Raw genomic sequence first — 22,095 nt, forward strand, 5'->3', positions numbered from 1 at the left:
CAAAAATATCAGAAAGAGAAAAAGCTTGAAGGAAAATAGACCCATTCCAGCGTCATTAGAGAGGACTCTAATGACAGTCGTGAACTGGAATGACTGATTCTCCTTCTATGGTTCCATACCTCTCCCCTGGCATCAGGGTCGTCAGACTCAGAGGAGGAATCTGCGAGAATGGAGCTGGGGCGAGAGCGGCCGTGATGGGGCGAGGCGGAGGGTGTTTTGGTCTCATCGTCGCTATCGCCTCCCGGGACACGTAGTGAGGCTGGGGGAGGAGGGGGGTTCAGAGGGAGACAGCCAGGAGAGCATACAACACACACACATCTCCACATAACACAGTATAGACATAGGCCTATATACTGTACACAAATTCACAGAAAGGAGGAATTGGCCACTGAAACACCCACAGACCACCTGGAATGCGTAGCTTTCTTGACCCAGAAAATAAGGTGGATATTTTATCTATTTTATTATCAATGTCAAAACTGTATATTTTTGAGTCAGTACAATTAATTATTAAGATTTCCCAGAAGGTTAGCTAAGCTACACATTAGTACCATCAACAGCTACTGCACAAGTCATTTGATTCAATAGTTTTCACTATTACAAACGAGTTAGTTTTCCAGATGCATGCATAAGATGCTGTACAAATAAGACGTGTGGTCTTAAGGACTGGCCATACATGTCTGAGTGTCGGCATATATTCCAGCTACGGTATATGCTTTGCCGAGTATCAATTCCAAAGCCATTTGAATCATATGCTCAGGTAATCACAGTTACCTGCTGAGCCAATACAAAACGTATTCTACTCATGCATCAAATAAATATTATGGAGCGCAAAAACATAAAGGGAGAGATATTTGATCACGTATATATACACATTCATCATATATACTGAGAATGATGGAACTGTTTTGATGACAGCTTTGTCCACCACTTTACAATGGAATCCTGGCCGTTTTTTGTCTCAAAATGTGTTCACGTGTAACTGTCTTCGACTGTGAAATACTGTATCTTACTTAATGCCGTCTTAGACAAAGAATAATACCAGTACATTATTTCCACAAGTCATCACCTCAGGCGATAGCCAAGATATCCTCACTGTCGTGCAGCATGAACAGAGGGACGTCACTTTCTAACCCCTTTGTGGTTTCATGCCAAGTACTCGTCTTTTAAATTAAACAATTCCGAGTAAGACCGGTGAAGACAGATTGCAGAGAAGAAAACAGAGCTTCAACCTCATGAAGCAGATCAAAAGCGACACTGACTAACTTGTGGAAAGAATGTATATGGCTTTCAGTGAGAGTAACTGAGATCTTGATGTACTGTGGATACATACTGGAGGCTTTGGGCCATGCTTCAATCCACTGGAGCACTTGATGGTTCTGTGCGCTGTCTGAATAACAGATTAACGATTGGATGAGAGCATGTGAGTGAATTAATGGATGGGATGGATGGATGGAGGGGGGAAGGATGATGAAATGAAGGCAGGACAGTCGTAAGGGAGGAAAGGGTGTAGGAATCCACACGTTGCTCAAAACACACGCAGGACAAGCATTGGTGAGTGCAAGGAAAGAGAAAAGGGCATCGTTGCTTATATAGAAACACACAAAGGAAATTGCGAGCAGCGAGAGGCAAAGTGCATGACATTTTCCTTGAGCTGTTCATTCTTAAAGCCTGCCCAACGATCTATTAGGAACTGACACATCCACTGACGCAGGAGTGCAGCTGTGGCATTGTTGGCATTGTTAGCTGGCCCTGTGGCTAATGGACTGCATGTGGGATAAGAGTAGCATGTCATAACATGACAAACTGTTATGAAGTGTTATGACATAACTTATGTTTATGACAGAATTGCAAAATTACAAAGGCAATGCATATATACAATTTGAATTTAGACTTCTTCAGTGGCAATGTATATATTTTTCATTATGCTATAAAACACTATAAGAACATACTCTGTGTTACTAGAGATGTACAGATGCAAATGGTTTTGCCAGCAATAAAAGCACACACGCAGAAACCTTTTCCAATACATCAGGACTATTCCACCATTATTTCCCAGATATTACATTGGAAATATTCATTTTAAAATGACCTATTCTATAAGTAACTAGAGGCAAATGAAAGGTAACACATCAATTCAAAATAAATTCTAATCAAATCGCAAAGTGCATTTACTTTACCTTAAATACACATGAATAGTGGAATAACTTTTTTTTTTTTTTTTTCTATTTTGGAGCTTTGATGGAACAGTCCGTGACACATTTTGACTCACCTTGGCTGATCTTGGCAGATACCATCTCTGTGATCTGAGAGGTGAGTTTCATAAGAAACTCTTCTGTTCCAACTTCACCTAGATAAGGCATTCTTCTGCCAGCATCCTCCACTGGAGGGCTGATAGTAATACCCAGAGGGATTTTGGTCTCTTCCTTTGGTCGTGGTGCTACGCCAGAAAGCAGATCATACATTAGGAATGTTTCACATTAGAACTCGCTATCTGCCACGTACCTCATTATTATATATATTATAGTGATTACAAAAGCATGTATCATTATGTTTTCCTATCCCATAATATGTATTGGGGACCCCAAGGAAGACTAGCTGTTGCTATTGTAACAGCTAATGGGGATCCAAACAAACAAACAAGTACAGTATAGTCTTCCGTTTCTTACCATCCTCTACTTCAAAGTGGGCAGTGCAGATGGACTGGCCGGCCCTGTTGGTGGCTATGCAGGTGTAGGTGCCGGCGTGCTCAGAACCCGCATCCATGAGGATGAGGCTGTGTTGGCGCCCAGACCTGGCCACCTTATATCCCTTAGTGTCTGGCTTGATCCACAACACGTCCTCAGCAGACTCCTCTTTCAGCCACGTCACCATGGGGATGGGAGAACCTTGGAGAGGTGAGAAACACAGTGGGACTTGGGTATTCACATGCATGTTGTATGATGAATAGTCTCGCCTAACAGTAGTCTGTGGACTGGCATGTATTTTTGTATGATGAATGACCATATCCTTTATGGACGCATACTGTATCTCACACATGACCCTGATTCTTGTCCAGGCAAAAGAGAAGAGTGTTGCGGACACAGTACCTTCCACTCTGACTGACAGGGTGACACTGGCTCCCTGTTTCACCTTCCTGTTGCTAAACTTCTCCAGGAACCGTGGCGGCACCAGAGGCACCTTGGGATCTAGGAAGTAAAACAGGGATGCAAGAACAGTGTGACAAGTTACTGGGGCGGCAGGTAGCCTAGCGGTTAAGAGCGTTGGGCCAGTAACCTACGGTCACTGGTTCGAATCCCTGAGCTGAACTAGATGAAAAATTTACTAAAATGTCAAAGGTAAAAAAACGAAATAGGTAGCAGCGTAAGAATCAATCAATAAATTAATCAATTGGTATTATTTAGTGATAATTACATACCGTGCTCTTCTACAGGTGTGAGCTCTCCTGGACCTGTTGAAAGAGGGTCCTCGTGAATTCGGTAAACACAAGAATGTTGTGTATAAAATGACATGCATGTTATTAGACTAAAAACTTTATCCAAAGTAGAAGACAGGGATCCCTCTCAGTATAAACCTTTCAGTCATGAGTAGACCTACCCAGAACCAGTATCCTAGCAGAGGAGTATGCTGATCCAGCAGCGTTGCTGATGTAGGCAGAGTACTCTCCTGCATCCTCCCTCTTCACCTCCAGGACCTCCAGACTGTGGACGCCTCTCTTGTCCAGCAGCAGGATCCTGTCTGAGGAACGCAGCGGGATACCGTCCTTGAACCAGTACACTCTGGGCGCGGGGAAACCTGGGAAATATCAACGGAAAGTAAACAACTAACTTACCCTGGGGGGGGGGCAGTAATTCCACTTTATTTTGACTTAAGGAACGGACCTCTGACGTTCCTGTGCAGAGACAATGTAGTCTAGCAGGGTCTTGGTGTGATTAATACAGAAGTGGGGAAGAGTAACCCACAGGCCAAACCTTTGACTTTCAGCTGCATCTTAGCGATGGGTGAGCCTGGGCTGACGTGCACATCATGGAGCTCATCCAGTACTTGTGGTATCTGCTCATCCTCTGCCATAGACTCAAACGCTTCGGTTTCCCTGAGGGGAGAAGATAGGCAGAGAGTAAAGGCTGTCAGTTGTTGGGTTCGACATTTTGAACACTGAGATTTGAAATAAATGATAGAGACGAAGCATGGAATCAAAGGAAAAAGTTAAGGGCTCTCCGTAGGAAGCCAGAAGGCTTTGGAATGTGTTTGATGAAGGAGAGGAGAGCGACATGTTGATATAGGGAAGACAGATGGATATCTGTGGATTAGGTGAAGGAGGGGTTGAGGTCAGCAAATTAGGGGTGAGATCAGTTCCCCTTAAGGGAGTAATCAGGGTTTAGTATCTGGTTACCTTCTTCCTATTGGGCATAGACTGTAAGGATTGGAGAGAGGGAGTGTCTTAAGTGGGATATAAATATCTGTATGGGACAAGTGTTGGGTTGTCTGATTACAGCTGTACAGAACCTTTGGGAAGAATTATACTTGGTTTTAGCTTCTCTAGTGTCCGTGGGTTATTTACTCTGAAAAATAAGAACCTAACAGGGTAAAGGAGTAACACGACCAGTGAAACGTTTCAGGTACTATTAGGAATCAGGTTTGAATTGTAAAGAAGGTTGAAGTCAAAGTCAAAGGCCTTGTTCACTGGTTCTCTCATTCACCTAGACATGTAGCCCTTGGCGCTGATGTAGGAGCCTGTCTCAGTGGCATCAGCTGCAGTATCGTAGTCTGAGCTGCAAGACACTGAGGAAAGAGAGATGTATTACACAATGACTCGCAATCAATCCATCAATTAAGCAAGCAACCAACCAACCAATCAATCTAATATGTTCTATGCTTACTGTCAACCCTGAGCTCAGCCTTAGTGGAAGCGATGCCACTGGTGTTCTCAGCCATGCAGCGGTAGACACCCATGTCAGAAGGCAGCACGGTGGTGATGATGAGCTGGTGGCATCCCTCGTGTTCCTCGTTGATCATGTAGTGGTCATTCTCCTCCAGGAGCTTCCCGTCCTTGAACCAACGCATGCTGGGTGTAGGCTTTCCGATCACCACGCAGTCAAAGCTGACCGGGTAACCTTCAGGCACGTCCTGGCTCTGGAGTTCGGTCAGGAAGACTGGGGCCGCTGGGGGAGAGACAGGGACAGGGGAGAGGGGTAATCAGTTAGGCACAACAATAGGTTAGGAGTTTTTATAATTATGCAGGAGTTTAAAGTAACTGTCCAGTGTTTCAAGATTTCTATAAAATAGTGTATGACCTAAAATTAATTACAATAAGAGTGACATACTTTCAAATGTATACTTTTGAAATGTTTAATTAAGTATGTTAAAAAGCATATTTTCTGTGTTGGAATGGTGTTGGGCATACCCCAAAAACAGAATGGTGTTGGGCATACCCCAACAACAGAATGGTGTTGGGCATACCCCAACAACAGAATGGTGTGGGCGTACAGTGCCTTCGGAAAGTATTCAGATCCCTTGGCTTTTCCCACATTTTGTTACGTTACAGCCTTATTCTTAAATTGATTAAATTGTTTGTTTTTCCCTCAATCTACACACAATACCCCATAATGACAAAACAAAAACATTTTTTTCAAAAACTAAAATACCACATTTACAAGTATTCAGACCCTTTACTCAGTACTTCGTTGAAGCACCTTAGGCACCGATTACAGCATCGAGTCTTCTTGGGTATGACGCTACAAGCTTGGTACACCTGTATTTAGGGACTTTCTCCCATTATTCTCTGCAGATCCTCTCAAGCTCTGTCAGGTTGGATGAGGAGTGTTGCTGCACAGCTATTTTCAGGTCTCTCCAGAGATGTTTGATTGGGTTCAAGTCCAGGCTCTGACTGGGCTACTCAAGGACATTCAGAGACTTGTCCTGAAGCCAATCCTATGTTGTCTTGGCTGTGTGCTTAGGGTCGTTGGCCTGTTGGAAGGTGAATCTTTGCCCAGTCTTAGGTTCTAAGCGCTCTGGAGCAGGTTTTCATCAAGGATCTCTCTGTACTTTGCTCCATTCATCTTTGCTTCGATGCCGACTAGTCTCCCAGTCCGCTGAAAAACATCCCCACAGCATGACGCTGCCACCACCATGCTTCACCGTAGGGATGGTGCCAGGATTTCCATTCAGGCGAAAGAGTTCAATCTTGATTTCATCAGAGCAGAGAATCGTGTTTCTCATGGTCTGAGAGTCTTTAAGTGCCTTTTGGCAAACTCCAAGAGGGTTGTCATGTGCCTTTTACTGAGGAGTGGCTTCCTTCTGGCCACTACCATAAAGGCCTGAATGGTGGAGTGCTGCAGAGTTGGTTGTCCTTCTGGAAGGTTCTCCCATCTCCACAGAGGAACTCTAAAGCTCTGTCTAAGTGAACATCGGGTTCTTGGCCACCTCCCTGACAGAGGCCCTTCTTCCCCCGATTGCTCAGTTTGGTCAGGCGGCCAGCTCTAGGAAGAGTCTTGGTGCTTCCAAACTTCTTCCATTTAAGAATGATGGAAGCCATTGTGCTTTTGGGGACCTTCAATGCTGCAGAATGCTTTTGGTACCCTTCCCCAGATCTGTGCCTCGACACAATCCTGTCTCGGCTGTGTGCTCTACGGACAATTCCTCCGACCTCATTGCTTGGTTTTTGCTCTGACATGCACTGTCAACTGTGGGACCTTATATAGGCAGATGTGTGCCTTTCCAAATCATGTCCAATCAATTGAATTTACCACAATCAAGTTGTAGAAACACCTCAAGGATGATCAATGGAAATAGGATGCACAGGAGCTCAATTTTGAGTCTCGTAGCAAAGGGTCTGAAAACTTCTGTTTTATTTGTATATAAACTTGCAAAAATGTGTTTTCGCTTTGTCATTCTGGGGTATTGTGTGTAGATTGCTGAGGAAAACATTTATTTATAAGGCTGTAACATAAGAAAATGTGGAAAAAGTCAAGGGGTCTGAATACTTTCCGGAGGCACAGTATACCGCTCATTAAAAATATTCATGTGAGTAGATAGCTGATTGGCCAGCTCAACCAATGAGGCAAGATGACATCATCCAAATAAAAAGGATGATAATATTACGGTGGAAAAATAAATAACTTTTTTAAATGGTCTTTTGGAGATACAAGTTTGAGGTGGGTTTTTCTAAGTGTTTTTTCTCCAATTTATGCTTTGGCCACAAACATGAGAATAAGACAAGTTAACAACATTATGAACTTTTAAAAATGAGATGTTCACTCTACAGTTACTTTAAATCCACTGGTATTCCATGTGTAATTCTTACTGATAGTGATTTTTCTTTCTGTATAAAAATGTGCAGCAACATACAGCAACAAAAAGCACACATAATGAAAGGGTGTGATGGCAGGCAGTACAACATGAGGATAAATGGACGGAAAGGATTGTGTCAATACTGGAATGAAGTGGGTAAAGGAGAGTTGAAAGCAACCATAACATCACAGGAATATTTCAAACGGAGGACTATGTCAGGCAGCACAACATGACGGGAAACGGAAGGAAAGTGTGAATAGAAAGATAGAATGAATGGATATAATGTGTCAATACTGGAAAGAGGAGGGTAAAAAGAGAAATTGTTGGAAAAAGTGAAGTAACTATTAAAGTACAACAAAGACAAACAAACAAATGTTTGGGACAAAAATGGAGGACATAAAAAAAACTACATCCAAAAACAAACATATCAAATAAACCACACACTGACAAGACTTAAATACATACTTTTTGGTAAGAGAGAACTAACATTAAGCCACACACAAAGCAAACACGGTACTGTAGTAATCACACGGAACACACAAGGAAAAGCAGGAAGAAAGGCTGGATGAGGACAATGTGAACATTCATTTAGCAAACAAGCAAAAGCTCCCATTCATGAGCAATTTTTAGGGGAATTAAAACACATTGAAAAGTGGATTATATTATTTAAGCAAAATAAACACTACTTCAATGTCATACATTGATTGAAGCAAAATCAATATGACCTTCCCTGAATTACAAATCTATTTTTGTGATTTTACTTGTTTATTTTTCATTCTGAATGGAATGGGCTACAAAAGTATTTAATTTAATAGACATTAAATGACTATTTAATTCCAAATTATTTTCAAACGATCTAATACAGTATATACAGTGAGAGTAGGGGAGAGCCGGGATGAAAGTAACACGGTCATTTTCTCAGATAACACAGAAGCTAACATGAGGTGAAATCAACACGTTCTTAATGCAGAGGATGTGCTCCCTGCAAATAAAACTGCCCAGTCCGACCATGTTTCCTCAAGTTATCAACAAAAAAGTAGTTTTGAACAATGTAAGTAAAAAAAACATTTGACATCAATAGAATTATGCCTTAATCAATTGACTTGATTGTCAGCTTCTTACGTAAGATTTGTATAGACGGGTTTCTGGTTAAAAATAAATATATTTATGACTCTGGGGGTCAATTGCCTCGTCAAGCCATTGAAATGTGATAAGCATATTGAGTTTACCCTTTGTTTTTATTCTCTTCACAATCATTCTATCAAGACACCAGGAGTGCGCATGACAAGGACATCTGGAGCGCACCTGATTGGTTGCTCACCATCCATCAGCCAGTGCACCTTGTCAAGCTTGGCCTCCGCCACACACTCCAGGTGGATTAAATGATGCATAATATAGCTATTATATGATCCATTGTAGTCCGATTTAATATTGTAAAGCAAAATACTGTGTTTGTGCAACATTGCGATGTCGACGCATTGGTACATTTTCATACATTTCAAACCTAGAGCATCAATTATTAAAATCGATACAAACATTAAATTATGGCTGATAGTACATTTGTTGAAAGGAAGAGCATTACAAACCAGAAACATGTACCGCCGGCAGGTATTAAAGTAACGCTGCGGTAGTTCAGTCCGGTGTCTATTTAATTTAAACTCACATACCCTAGAAATTAAATTACAATTGCTAATGCTAGAGGACATATATCAGTTGTTTGTAATAAGATAGGGTGTCTCTAGGTCTATCGAACTCTGAGTAATTTGGAAAAAAACTGTTACTTTTGTCCCCTACTCTCCTGTTTTCCTACCGGAGGCTCCTGTCATGAACGCGGGCAGCTGCTTCTCCTGTGTGGGTGTTGCAGAGCCATCTTGGGTGTATCCCATCTTCATGATGCGCAGCTCCACTTTGAGAGGTCCAGCCTCCTGGATGGTGGTCTCCACAGGCATCCCCTGGGCCGTGAACATCTCCTGAAAGTGCAGCGACGCCACCTGGGCCTCAGACCGCGTGTCAAAGCGGATGTAGAGGTAGCGCTCGTCCTCACGGTACGATTTGGGCTCGGGGGCCTTCAGCTCAGCCTCATCGTCACAGCTGACGAACGACTCCTCCTCCGACGTGGCCGGCAGCCGTGTGCGGAGGAGGCGGCGCAGCCGTTTGCTGGCCTGCCTCAAAGACTCGTCCATCTCGCTTTCTGCAGACGAGCTCTCCGCCTCGCTGTCGGCGCTGTAGCCCATGGTCAGGGGCCTCCTTCCAGATGCCTCCCGTGCCGAGCCTACTGTCACCTTGCCGCTGTGGATGGTCACGCCGAACTTGTTGGTGACCTCACATGTGTAGATGCCCGTGTCCTTGGTGGTAACGGCGGTGATTACCAGAGAGCAGGTGCCATCGTTGTAGATGTCGATGTGGTGGTGTTTGCTGTCCACAAGGGGCTCGCCGTCCTTCAGCCAGCGCACCTTGTCGGGCTTTCCCTCAACCACACACTCCAGGTGGATGGTGCCATTGGGCTCCTTGGTCTGGTCCTTGAAGACGTCCTTGAAGACTGGACACATGTCCTTGCAGGACTTGTAGCCCTTGAACGCAGCCTGGATCTTGACAGCAGCATCCAGCAGCCCCTTTTCTTCATCCTCCTCATTTCCGCACCCAGTGATCTCTGTGGTCTGTGCTGTGATCTGCTGTCCTGAAGATGAGGTCTGTAGGACTGTGGTCTGTTGCACTGAGGTCTGTTGCACTGAGGTCTGTGCATAGAACTTCTCAGTTGAGATGGACTCTGTCTGGTCGGATGCAGAGAGGGAGGACTTGCTGCTCTTCTTCAGGTAGGACACCAGCGTTGGAACCCTGGACTCATCCTCAGAGCTGGTGTGTAGATTGGTATCCAACTCCTTCTTCTTTGTGATGATGACAGGCTCCACAACCTTCTCCTTTTCCTTTTCGTTCACCTTCTCTGGGGCTTTCTTCTCCTTGACTGGCTCCTTGGGTGTTTTGGGCTCCTTGTCCTCCTCATCAGGCAGCTCAGAGATGGAGTCGAGGGTGGGCTCTCGGCTCATGCGGCGTTTCTTGGCCAGGGCCTCCCACAGCGCATGGACATCTCCCTCGGAGGCAGCCTCAGGAGGCAGGCTGGGCTGGGCCCCCTCCAACTTAACCCCATCAGCACCTACAACCAGTGCACAATGGAATGTTTTATGCAGCAAACTGACACCTGTAACATCTATAGTATAGCAGCCCCAAAACACACACACACACACACACACACACACACACACACACACACACACACACACACACTTCATCTATGTTGATCATGTAGTGGTAAATAACTGTGGGACTATAATTTTTTTCTGATAGGAGAAGTGTCCACACCACCCATCTTTTTCAGGAATGAGCTCACCATCACTATCTGCTAGAACTAGCTAACCAACTTACCTTAACTTGCCCCTCAAATAACAAACACCTCTCCACCAAGATTCCAGTTTGGTTTGAGGAAAATAGCATACAAGTTTCACAATAAATAAATGTCAGCAGATGGAAATACCAAGTTGCATGGTATAATATTCTGTCTTGTTTGGGAGTCTGTACCTGTTGGTAAATTGAGATTAATGGAGCTTTCTGCCTCGTCTGAGGCTACACAGGTGTACACTCCCTGGTCAGCAGACTCAAAGTCTTTGATCAGCAGCACTTGTGTCTTGCCCTCGATGGTGACCTGGTATTTGACCCCAAACTCCAGCTCCTTGTTGTCTCTGAGCCAGGTGACCGAGCTGCCCTCAGCAGAGAGCTGGCACTCTACACGGGCCATCTTACCCTCCTGCAAGCCTGGACAGGCCAACTGCTGGGTCACTGTGATCGGAGCCTCTGTGGAACAAAACAATTGAATGATTGATATATATATATTTTTTTCTCCAATAAATGGGACACTACATACACAATTCATGCCAATGTAAAATGTATTGCACTCACCTGAGTTGTATGCAAATGATGTAACTAATACATACATTATCTAGGACTAGGTTATAAGTATATTGTTCAACATGCTGGGCTTGAGACAGAGCCATATAGGCATATAATTGTTCTGCTCAGGTTTGAGCGCATCATATAGCCAACTCACCCAGCTGAACGGTCTGAGGCAGCTGGACAGGTTCTCCAGTCCCAGCTCTGTTGATGGCTGCCACCCTAAACCTGTAGCCGCTCCCTGGGATGAGGTTATCCACAGAGAACTCTGTGTTACACACAGGCTCTGCATGGCACGGAAGCCAGAGGGCGCTGTCTGCCAGCCTCATCTCCACCCTGTAACCCAGAATGGGGCTGCCTCCATCGCTGAGAGGTGTGAACCAGGACAGGGTCACCCCCTGTTTATGCTTACTGACCAGCTCTGGGTCCTCCGGGGGGTCTGGAAAGGCTATATAAGGAGGGAGAATGGGTCAGTGGTGGGTTTGAAGAGCGATGAATAGGAGAAAGAGAGGGGAATGGACCTGAAAATATTGCATTTCGCTTCCCTGGAGAAAGCTACAGTCCGGTCCAAAATGATTGGCGTCCTTGATAAAGACGAGCAAAAAATACTATAAATATAAATAATTCAAATTCTGAGCTATATTGTATGCTCAAAAAAATACAATATTTACAGTGCATTCGGAAAGTATTCAGACCCCTTGACTTTTCCCATATTTTGTCATGTTACAGACAAATTCTAAAATGGATTAAATAAAAAATGTCCTCATCAATCTACACATAACAAAAATAAAAACAGAAATCCCTTATTTACATAAGTGTTCAGACCCTTTACTATGAGACTCGAAATTGAGCTCAGGTGCATCCTGTTCCCATTGATCCTGCTTGATGTTTATACAACTTAATTTGAGTCCACCTGTGGTAAATTCTATTGATTGGGCATAAAAAAAAGGTACACACCTGTCTATATAAGGTCCCACAGTTGACAGTGCATGTCAGAGCAAAAACCAAGCCATGAGGTCGAAGGAATTGTCCGTAGAGCTCCGAGACAGAATTGTGTCGAGGCACAGATCTGGGGAAGGGTACCAAAAAAAGAACACAGTGGCCTCCATCATTCTTAAAATGAAGAAGTTTGGAACCCACAAAGACTCTTCCTAGAGCTGGCCGCTCCACCAAACTGAGCAATTGGGGAACAAGAGCCTTGGTCAGGGAGGTGACCAAAAACCCGATGGTCACTCTGACAGAGCTCCAGAGTCCCTCTATGGAGATGGGAGAATCTTCCAGAAGGACAACTATCTCTGCAGCACTCCACCAATCAGGCCTTTATGGTAGAGTGGCCAGACAAAAGCCACTCCTCATTAAAATGCACATGACAGCCCACGTGGAGTTTGCCAAAAGGCACCTAAAAGACAAGATTCTCTGGTCTGATGAAACCAAGATGGAACTCTTTAGCCTATATGCCAAACATTACGTCTGGAGGAAACCTGGCACCATCCCTAAAGTGAAGCATTGTGGTGGCAGCATCATGCTGTGGGGATGTTTTTCAGTGGCAGAGATACTTGTCAGGATTGAATGAAAGATGAATGGAGCAAAGTACAGAGAGATCCTTGATGAAAACCTGCTCCAGAGCGCTCAGGACCTCAGACTGTGGCAACAAGACTCTAAGCACACAGCCAAGACAATGCAGGAGTGGCTTTGGGACAAGTCTCTGAATGTCCTTGAGTGGCCCAGCCAGAGCCCGGACTTGAACCCAATCAAACATCTCTGGAGAGACTTGAAAACAGATATGCAGTGACACTCTCATCCAAACTGACAGAGCTTGAGAGGATCTTCAGAGAAGAATGGGAGAAACTCCCCAAATACAGGTGTGCAACGCTTGTAGCGTCATACCCAAGAAGACTTGAGGCTGTAATAGCTTTCAAAGGTGCTTAAACAAATTACTGAGTTAAGAGTCAGAGTTTTTATAAAGTTATTTTTTGTAAACATTTCTAAAAACCTGTTTTGGTTTTGTCATTATGGGGTATTGTGTGTAGATTGATGAACATTTAAATAAGAATAAGGATGTAACGTAACAAAATGTGGAAAAAGTCAAGGGTCCTGAATACCTTCCTAAAGCACTGTATAATACTAATACAATTGCTCGGAAATATATATTTTTAACAAGCACCCCTAAAGATTGTATAAATAAAATGAAACCATTCAACTTTTTAAGTTCCTCTCAGTTTAAGGAACTGTATTGTGGCTTCTTGTTTCACTGGGGTATAAAAATGAGTTGACAGGCATGTAAAATTCCTTTGCCTTTTCCCATGCTGATGAATGACAAAGAGCTCACAAATGAAGAGACAAATGGTTGCTGACCTTCACAAATCAGGCAATAGGTACAAAAACTTTGCAAACATAATAAATATACCACTTACCACCATTAGGGCAACAATTAAGAAGTTTAAAACCACTGGAACAGTGGTACATTTGTCTGGTATTGGACGCAGGTGTATCTAGTCCGAACACACAGTGAGGAAGATTAGCTTTAATATTGCAGATAGATTGTGGGTTCTTTGCGGGTGGCAGGTAGCCTAGTGGTTCGAGCATTGGCCCAGTAACCGCAAGGTTGCTAGATCAAATCCATGAGCTGACAAGGTAAAAATGTGTCGTTCTGCCCCTGAACAAGGCAGTTAACCCACTGTTCCTAGTCTGTCATTGTAAATAAGAATTTGTTCTTAACTGACTTGCTAGTTAAATAAAGTTACAATAATTTATTTTTTAAATCTATGTAATTGTAGGCATAATTTCCAATCCCTAACATATTTGGGGGAAACAATACTTAGGCTTCTGCTTCCAGTTTATACATACTATATACATTTTATATACACAGTATATTTTACACTAGTTATCTCCTTTTATTTGTTTTTAGTCCCCCTTTGAGCTACCCTCAACCCCTCCCCTTATCTCTGAAAACCATCCAGTTTCCTAATTGCCTTGTAAATTCTGAATCATTCTCATAGTTACCAACAGATTGTAAATGAAAGATGACATTTTTTACTCAGAGTATTATTATATTATTGATCGATTGACTATTTATTTTCAAGTCACCCAACAGTGCTATTTACAGAGTTATACTCCAGGTATATGTTGCAATTCTTCAGTCATTCCTGAACCTGTGGCCAAAAACAAGCTACATATGGGCAGAACCAAAACAAGGGATCTAATGATTCTGTCTCTTCACAGCAACATCTGCAGAGCGAGAATGGTTGTATCCGCCATTTACATAACTTTCTATAAGTTGGAAGAATCCTATGCATCAGAGGTAACTCTGAGTCTTCGTTTCCTGTGGCGGTCCTCATGAGAGCCAGTTTCATCACAGCGCTTGATGGTTTTTGCGAATGCACTTGAAGAAACTTTCAAAGTTCTTGAAATGTTCAACATTGACTGACTTTCACATCTTAAAGTAATGATGGACTGTCATTTCTCTTTGCTTATTTGAGCTGTTCTTTCCATAATATGGACTTCGTCTTTTACAAAATAGGGCTATCTACTGTATACCACTCCACCTTGTCACAACACAACTGATTGACTCAAAGGAGTGAAAGAAATACCACAAATTAACTTTTAACAAGGCACACCTGTTAATTGAAATGCATTCCAGCATTCCTCATAAAGCTGGTTGAAAGAATGGCAGGAGTGTGCAAAGCTGTCATCAAGGCAAAGTGGCTACTTTGAATAATCTGAAATTTACAATATACAGTGCCTTGCGAAAGTATTCGGCCCCCTTGAACTTTGCGACCTTTTGCCACATTTCAGGCTTCAAACATAAAGATATAAAACTGTATTTTTTTGTGAAGAATCAACAACAAGTGGGACACAATCATGAAGTGGAACGACATTTATTGGATATTTTAAACTTTTTTAACAAATCAAAAACTGAAAAATTGGGCGTGCAAAATTATTTAGCCCCTTTACTTTCAGTGCAGCAAACTCTCTCCAGAAGTTCAGTGAGGATCTCTGAATGATCCAATGTTGACCTAAATGACTAATGATGATAAATACAATCCACCTGTGTGTAATCAAGTCTCCGTATAAATGCACCTGCACTGTGATAGTCTCAGAGGTCCGTTAAAAGCGCAGAGAGCATCATGAAGAACAAGGAACACACCAGGCAGGTCCGAGATACTGTTGTGAAGAAGTTTAAAGCCGGATTTGGATACAAAAAGATTTCCCAAGCTTTAAACATCCCAAGGAGCACTGTGCAAGCGATAATATTGAAATGGAAGGAGTATCAGACCACTGCAAATCTACCAAGACCTGGCCGTCCCTCTAAACTTTCAGCTCATACAAGGAGAAGACTGATCAGAGATGCAGCCAAGAGGCCCATGATCACTCTGGATGAACTGCAGAGATCTACAGCTGAGGTGGGAGACTCTGTCCATAGGACAACAATCAGTCGTATATTGCACAAATCTGGCCTTTATGGAAGAGTGGCAAGAAGAAAGCCATTTCTTAAAGATATCCATAAAAAGTGTTGTTTAAAGTTTGCCACAAGCCACCTGGGAGACACACCAAACATGTGGAAGAAGGTGCTCTGGTCAGATGAAACCAAAATTGAACTTTTTGGCAACAATGCAAAACGTTATGTTTGGCGTAAAAGCAACACAGCTGAACACACCATCCCCACTGTCAAACATGGTGGTGGCAGCATCATGGTTTGGGCCTGCTTTTCTTCAGCAGGGACAGGGAAAATTGTTAAAATTGATGGGAAGATGGATGGAGCCAAATACAGGACCATTCTGGAAGAAAACCTGATGGAGTCTGCAAAAGACCTGAGACTGGGACGGAGATTTGTCTTCCAACAAGACAATGATCCAAAACATAAAGCAAAATCTACAATAGAATGGTTCAAAAATAAACATATCCAGGTGTTAGAATGGCCAAGTCAAAGTCCAGACCTGAATCCAATCGAGAATCTGTGGAAAGAACTGAAAACTGCTGTTCACAAATGCTCTCCATCCAACCTCACTGAGCTCGAGCTGTTTTGCAAGGAGGAATGGGAAAAAATGTCAGTCTCTCGATGTGCAAAACTGATAGAGACATACCCCAAGCGACATACAGCTGTAATCGCAGCAAAAGGTGGCGCTACAAAGTATTAACTTAAGGGGGCTGAATAATTTTGAACGCCCAATTTTTCAGTTTTTGATTTGTTAAAAAAGTTTGAAATATCCAATAAATGTCGTTCCACTTCATGATTGTGTCCCACTTGTTGTTGATTCTTCACAAAAAAATACAGTTTTATATCTTTATGTTTGAAGCCTGAAATGTGGCAAAAGGTCGCAAAGTTCAAGGGGGCCGAATACTTTCGCAAGGCACTGTATTTAGATTTGTTAAACACTTTGCAGGTTACTACAAAATTCCATATGTGTGATTTCATAGCTCTGATGTCTTCACTATTATTCTATAATGTAGAAAATAGTACAAATAAAGAAATACCCTTGAATGAGTAGGTGTGTCCAAACTTTTGACTGGTACTGTAATTAGGCCAGTTTAATTGTGTCTGGCTTGCCGTTTCAAATAAAGTTGACGTGTTTTTGTTCATATAATTTCAAAACAAAGTTGTTCGGTGTAGGCAGAGCCATAAGTAAATAGGTAAACTGGGATATTACTAAATAATTAATCAGGTTGATTTTTCCACAAATAGACAGACATTTATCTTTCCATGGTAGCAAGATCTTACGTATTTTTGCAAACTTTCTATTCAAATGCATTGTAGTGAGACCACACACTTACTGATGACAGTGAGCTTGGCCATGGAAATGGCGTCCCTGGCAGCAAAGGTGATCTCCTGTGGTGGCATGGCTGGGGCCTGTCTCAGCACCAGTTGGTAGAAGCAACCGTCAGCCTGCATGGCCCAGGTGTTATCATTCTTTAGCTCGGCTCCGTTAGAGTACCAGGCTACCTCCGCCTCAGGCACAGGCTCGGTCAGCACGCAGCTGAACTCTACTTTCTCTCCCACCACAGCTACCTTATCCTCCAGACCCCTCACCACATCCAGCTGCCAGCCTACGCACACAAAAGCCACTTCATATCATATCATATATGGCAGTTCTTCCTTATTTTCAGCTGTAGTATGTCATAGTATATTTCACCGTAAGACCAGGCCTTTGCAAAAACAATAACTAACTTACTGACAAACAAACAAACCTTTGACGTTGAGCATGGCGGAGGTCGCTGCGGTGCCCGCCTGGAAGGTCACTTTGCAGTTGTCCCCGACGTGCAGGTCCTTTAGCAGCAGCAGGTGGCGGCGGCCACTCTCGAAGGACACAATCTCAGTGGTTGGCGAATCCTTCACCGGCTTGCCGTCAATGAGCCAGCAGCTGTCTTTGATCTCGCAACGAGAGATCGAGCACTCGAACAGGGCCTCGCCGCCGTCGATGGTGTCCATGTTCTCCAGGCCCTGGAGGATTTCAATGGGTTTGGCTATAGGGGAGAAGAGAAGAGCAGGGTTTATTGTAAGATAATAGCTTTATCTGAGAGGGGAGAATGTGTCATAAAAGAAGCCTTTTCCCCACTGTTGGTGGGGATTTTATGTTCACAGTGGACAAGTAGGACAAGTGGATTTTTTATTGCTAGACACTTGCTACTATTCAAGCTGAAACTCACAATGAAAACCTGCAAAAACTGCATGACATGGAGAGGGGAGGGTAGCTAGGTGCTCTTTCCTAAGAGAAGAGAAGCTCACCTTCCACCTCCAGGGAGGCGACCACGCAGGTCCCCTCTGCCTCACAGGAGTACGTCCCCCTGTCCTCAGTGGACACGTGGCTAATGTACAAGCGGGCCACGGTCCAGTCCTGCTCCACTACCACCCTCCTGCCGTCAGGCTCCAACGGTCTCCCGTTTCTTTTCCACTGGGCCTGGACCGGCCGGGAGTACTGGCAGATGAACTCAGCCGGCTGGTCCTCAGCCACACGGAGGTCCTGCATCTCACTCACCACCTCTACTGTGGGTTCTGAGAGTGGGGGCAGTGGTCAAGGGTCATATGACAAGGCCATCATGACTGACATGCACTCTCTCCACATGGCGAAGAATGACACCTGGGCTTTATAAACACTCCAGTACACCTTGGAGTATTTTTGGTTTATTTTACTTTTAATTGAATTAACTTTATTTATCCCCAGTGGGGAAATTGTATACATTAGAGATTTACTGGTGGTATCAGAGGTGGCTTAGTATTTTAGTAATGTGCATAGAGTTGCCTTGATCCACAGTACATCTTATGGATGCAGCACTCAGTGCCCAAATACAGTATGTACTTAGATACAGAATGTGAATGTTTACACTGTGACCGTTGTTTTTGCAACTCCAAACTGAAGGGAGAGTGAAAAGCCAAAATGTCTCAAGAGGCAGAGGGAGTTGGACACAACTCCTGCACACTAACCAACCAATGAGAAAGAGGAAATAGGCCAATGGGTGGCTAGAGAAGCCATACAGAGCGAAGGCAGGAAGGGTTAGAGAGTTTTAGTTTTAGGCAGGCTAGGGGCGGTGCATTGCAGGGTGGAAGTGAGGCTGAGAGTAATTAAAGGGAATGTGGCCGGCCAGGGTGGATAGGTGAAGCAGCACTGCCCAACTACTGCTGCTTCTCTTCATACAGCAGCAACGTTTGTTTACAGGTCAAATCTCCTACTGTAGCCACAGAACTACAAAGTCAAAGCCAAGCTCAGTTAAAATACTCTGTAAAATACTCTCTGTGACACGTTGTCTTTTATTATTTTTGAACTACCCGTGTGCACACATGACTTCTTAGCAGCAATCATACATCACACATACTGCCACAAAATGATTAAAACGACATCATAGGCAATCTATTTCAATGTGAATATACTACAGTAGGCAGATAAGATTTCAATAATTCTGAATAATATTATAGTGGATGCTTGCTAGAACTGTACATTATGACTAAAATATACTGAACAAAAATATTACATATGATAATTTCAAAGATTTTACTGAGTTACAGTTCATATATGGAAATCAGTCAATTGAAATAAATTCATTAGGCCCTAATCTATTGATTTCACATGACTGGGCAGGGGCGCAGCCATGGGTGGGCCTAGGGGGGCATAGGCCCACTCACTTGGGAGCCAGGCCCACCCACTGAGGAGCCAGGCCTAGCTGATCAAAATTCATTTTTTCCCCACAAAAAGGCTTTATTATAGACAGAAATCCCCGGGGTGAAGAAGACGGATGTGGAGGTCCTGGGCTGGTGTGGTTACACATGGTCTGTGGTTGTGAGGCCGGTTGGACTTACTGACAAATTCTCTAAAACAACATTGGAGGTGGCTTGAACACTTAATTCTCTGGCAACACCTCTGGTGGACATTCCTGCAGTCAGCATGCTAACTGCACGCTCCCTCAAAACTTCAGACATCTGTGTCATTGTGTTAGGTAACAAAACTAGACATTTTAGAGTGGACTTTATTTTCCCCAGCACAAGGTGCACCTGTGTAATGATCATGTTGTTTAATCACCTTCTTGATATGCCACACCTGTCAGGTGAATGGATTATTATGGCAAAGGAGAAATGCTCACCAACAGGGATATAAACTTGTTTGTGTACAAAGTTTGAGAGAAATAAACTTTTTGTGCTTATGGAACATTTCTGAGATATTTTCTTTCAGCTCATGAAACATGGAACCAACACTTCATATGCTGCATTTATATTTTTGTTCAGCGTATGTCCACCAGTCCTACTCTATTCCGATTACTGTAGATACTGTGTATCTGTAAACCACAACTGTTAGGTACCATTTGCCATTATTAGCTAAAAGTATAGCTACACAATTGAACTAAGGGTGTGAATCCTCATTGACTAGCATAGCTCTTGCTGCATATCACTAAGAAACTGGTGGAAACCTCATCTAGTGCCGTACCTTCCGGTATGTTTTGGTCCCATCAAAAGTACACAGCATGAAAACTCTCGTTCTAACTCTATTAGTGAAATGCCTCAAATGTATGCTCCTGCATGGAAGCATGCATGGATGAGGAACAAAAAGTAATTAGCTACTGATCTAGTCATTCCCACTACTGAACTCTTTGAACTCTTTTGAGAACACCTACATGAAACTGTCAACATTAGCCTTGGACAAAACGTGTGAAAAGTGTAGACATTTTTAGTGTACAACCAATGCGGTTTCCTAATAGCTGTAATTAATCTAAATTGTTCTGGTGGTCACTCTGAAAATGAAATAAATATCAGAATTTAAAATGGTATCTAATCACAATTTTCAGTGGGGATTTTTTTATAGAGGGAAAAGTATAACAAAAGTATAACAAAAATCATTCATTGACAGTCCCCCAGTGTGTGCGTATAATGAGCATTGATGCTTTGCGATAATAAAGATTACTTGACCTGTCTCATTCCTCATTTAAACTTGGACTTTAAGTAGGCAAGCATTCTTACACACTTCATTGTGTTATTTATTCCCAACACATTCCATGATACAATCTATAGTTTGTTCAGCTGACGTGACATAATGCGCGAAAAATGCCAATGGGATTTATGCCACAAATGCTTAAATGTTAGCATGTGGAAACGGTGCCAGGGAAACTAAACCAAAGCATGGATTACTGTCATACCATGCTTATAGGCTAAGGAAACCAACGTGTCACTTTGTAATTTGGTGAACTATCCCTTTAACCATATGTATTCCATCAAGACTGGAAACTTCAAAATGACATCCTACAACTGATCATCTTTAACTTGCTGACGTGACATACAGTAAGTACACTTGTTGAAACCACCACGACTATCTAAAACCGTTAGGAATGAATTCCTTCATCCTTGAGAAAAGAAAAGACCAGACCATACAGAAATGAACCCTCTCAGAGAGAGACGGTGTAGTGACATTATACCTTGCACTGCCACTAATGCCGTGGTGAGCTGGTCTCCAGCATCACAGGTGTAGTAGCCGTTGTCCTCTGGCTCCAGGTTGCGAATGTGGAGCTCCTGAACGCAGCCCTCCTGCCTCATCTCGTACTTCTTACCAGCCTGGAGGATTGCGCCTCCCTTCCTCCACTCCACGTGAGTGCCCGCCTTGGAGAGCTCACAGTGCAGAGTGATATCATCACCCTCCTGGGCTTCCTGGTTCTTCAGCTCCTTCTGAAAGAATGCCGGGGCACCTGGTAGAAGTAAGAGACATGACATATGCGTTGGACAGAGGACGTAAAATAGTGTAGGTGACAGTGGCCGACGTGGACAGGGGAGTAAGATGGCTCTGTTAGTGTATGTTGATGGAAGACTGGGTGCATGGTAGTTTGTAGAGGGCAAAACAGTCAAGAAGAGTATTGTGGGGGAACTCATCCTGAGTTTATCTTGATCCAGAGCATTCACTGTGAGGATTGGGCTGGTAACTATTTTGTGGTATTAGATGCAGTGTAGAGGGTCCAGACTTTTATAGTGCCGGCACCATTCTTTACCTTCCACAATCAAGGTGACGGTGCACTGTGCATCCCCGGTATCGCAGCAGTAAGTTCCAGAGTCCTCCATCTCCAGGTTGTGGATGCGCAGCTGCAGGAGAGCTCCATTCTTCCGCAGGTCGTACTTGAGTCCTGCTTTGATGGCCACATCATTCCTGCTCCAGGTGACGGTGGCCGTGGGGTCGGAGACAGTGCAGGACAGGGTGACTGTCTCGCCCTCCAAGGCCACTGTATCGTGAGGCTTCTCAAGGATTAAGGCTGTAGATATGGGAAATCCCAAGCTAAGTACAGTGTAATGCACTTTGAGTGTCAAGAGTCATAGGACAAACGTGTATGGTTTTTATATGTGCAGTATTTAATGTGTCTCTTTTTCCACAGGTCTACAATCTATTTTATGTACTTACA

The 22,095-nt window shown here is 43.4% G+C and overlaps 1 protein-coding gene across 21 annotated transcripts in view; it reads right to left on the bottom strand.

The window, feature by feature from the left end:
• obscnb (obscurin, cytoskeletal calmodulin and titin-interacting RhoGEF b) overlaps positions 1 to 22,095 on the bottom strand; it is a 99,123-nt gene that overhangs the window by 11,770 nt on the left and 65,258 nt on the right. For 5 of the 21 annotated variants that reach the window (XM_090225409.1, XM_090225417.1, XM_090225413.1 and 2 more), the window contains 18 exons: positions 21,691 to 21,948; positions 21,127 to 21,393; positions 17,957 to 18,223; positions 17,419 to 17,694; positions 17,005 to 17,277; positions 11,390 to 11,680; positions 10,864 to 11,136; positions 9,101 to 10,441; positions 4,881 to 5,162; positions 4,701 to 4,782; positions 3,972 to 4,093; positions 3,598 to 3,795; positions 3,419 to 3,451; positions 3,090 to 3,188; positions 2,670 to 2,888; positions 2,273 to 2,440; positions 1,334 to 1,390; positions 120 to 259 (listed from right to left, as the gene is read on the bottom strand). In XM_090225409.1, coding sequence (XP_090081535.1) covers positions 120 to 259; positions 1,334 to 1,390; positions 2,273 to 2,440; positions 2,670 to 2,888; positions 3,090 to 3,188; positions 3,419 to 3,451; positions 3,598 to 3,795; positions 3,972 to 4,093; positions 4,701 to 4,782; positions 4,881 to 5,162; positions 9,101 to 10,441; positions 10,864 to 11,136; positions 11,390 to 11,680; positions 17,005 to 17,277; positions 17,419 to 17,694; positions 17,957 to 18,223; positions 21,127 to 21,393; positions 21,691 to 21,948 — 4,646 coding nt within the window. The remainder of the gene's footprint in view (positions 1 to 119; positions 260 to 1,333; positions 1,391 to 2,272; positions 2,441 to 2,669; positions 2,889 to 3,089; positions 3,189 to 3,418; positions 3,452 to 3,597; positions 3,796 to 3,971; positions 4,094 to 4,700; positions 4,783 to 4,880; positions 5,163 to 9,100; positions 10,442 to 10,863; positions 11,137 to 11,389; positions 11,681 to 17,004; positions 17,278 to 17,418; positions 17,695 to 17,956; positions 18,224 to 21,126; positions 21,394 to 21,690; positions 21,949 to 22,095) is intronic. The other 16 variants (XM_090225423.1, XM_090225419.1, XM_090225411.1 and 13 more) reach the window with 7 other exon arrangements.

The sequence above is a fragment of the Oncorhynchus mykiss genome, chromosome 28 (assembly GCF_057628025.1).
Source record: "Oncorhynchus mykiss isolate SJ-2025 chromosome 28, ASM5762802v1, whole genome shotgun sequence".
Taxonomy (NCBI): Eukaryota; Metazoa; Chordata; class Actinopteri; order Salmoniformes; family Salmonidae; genus Oncorhynchus; species Oncorhynchus mykiss.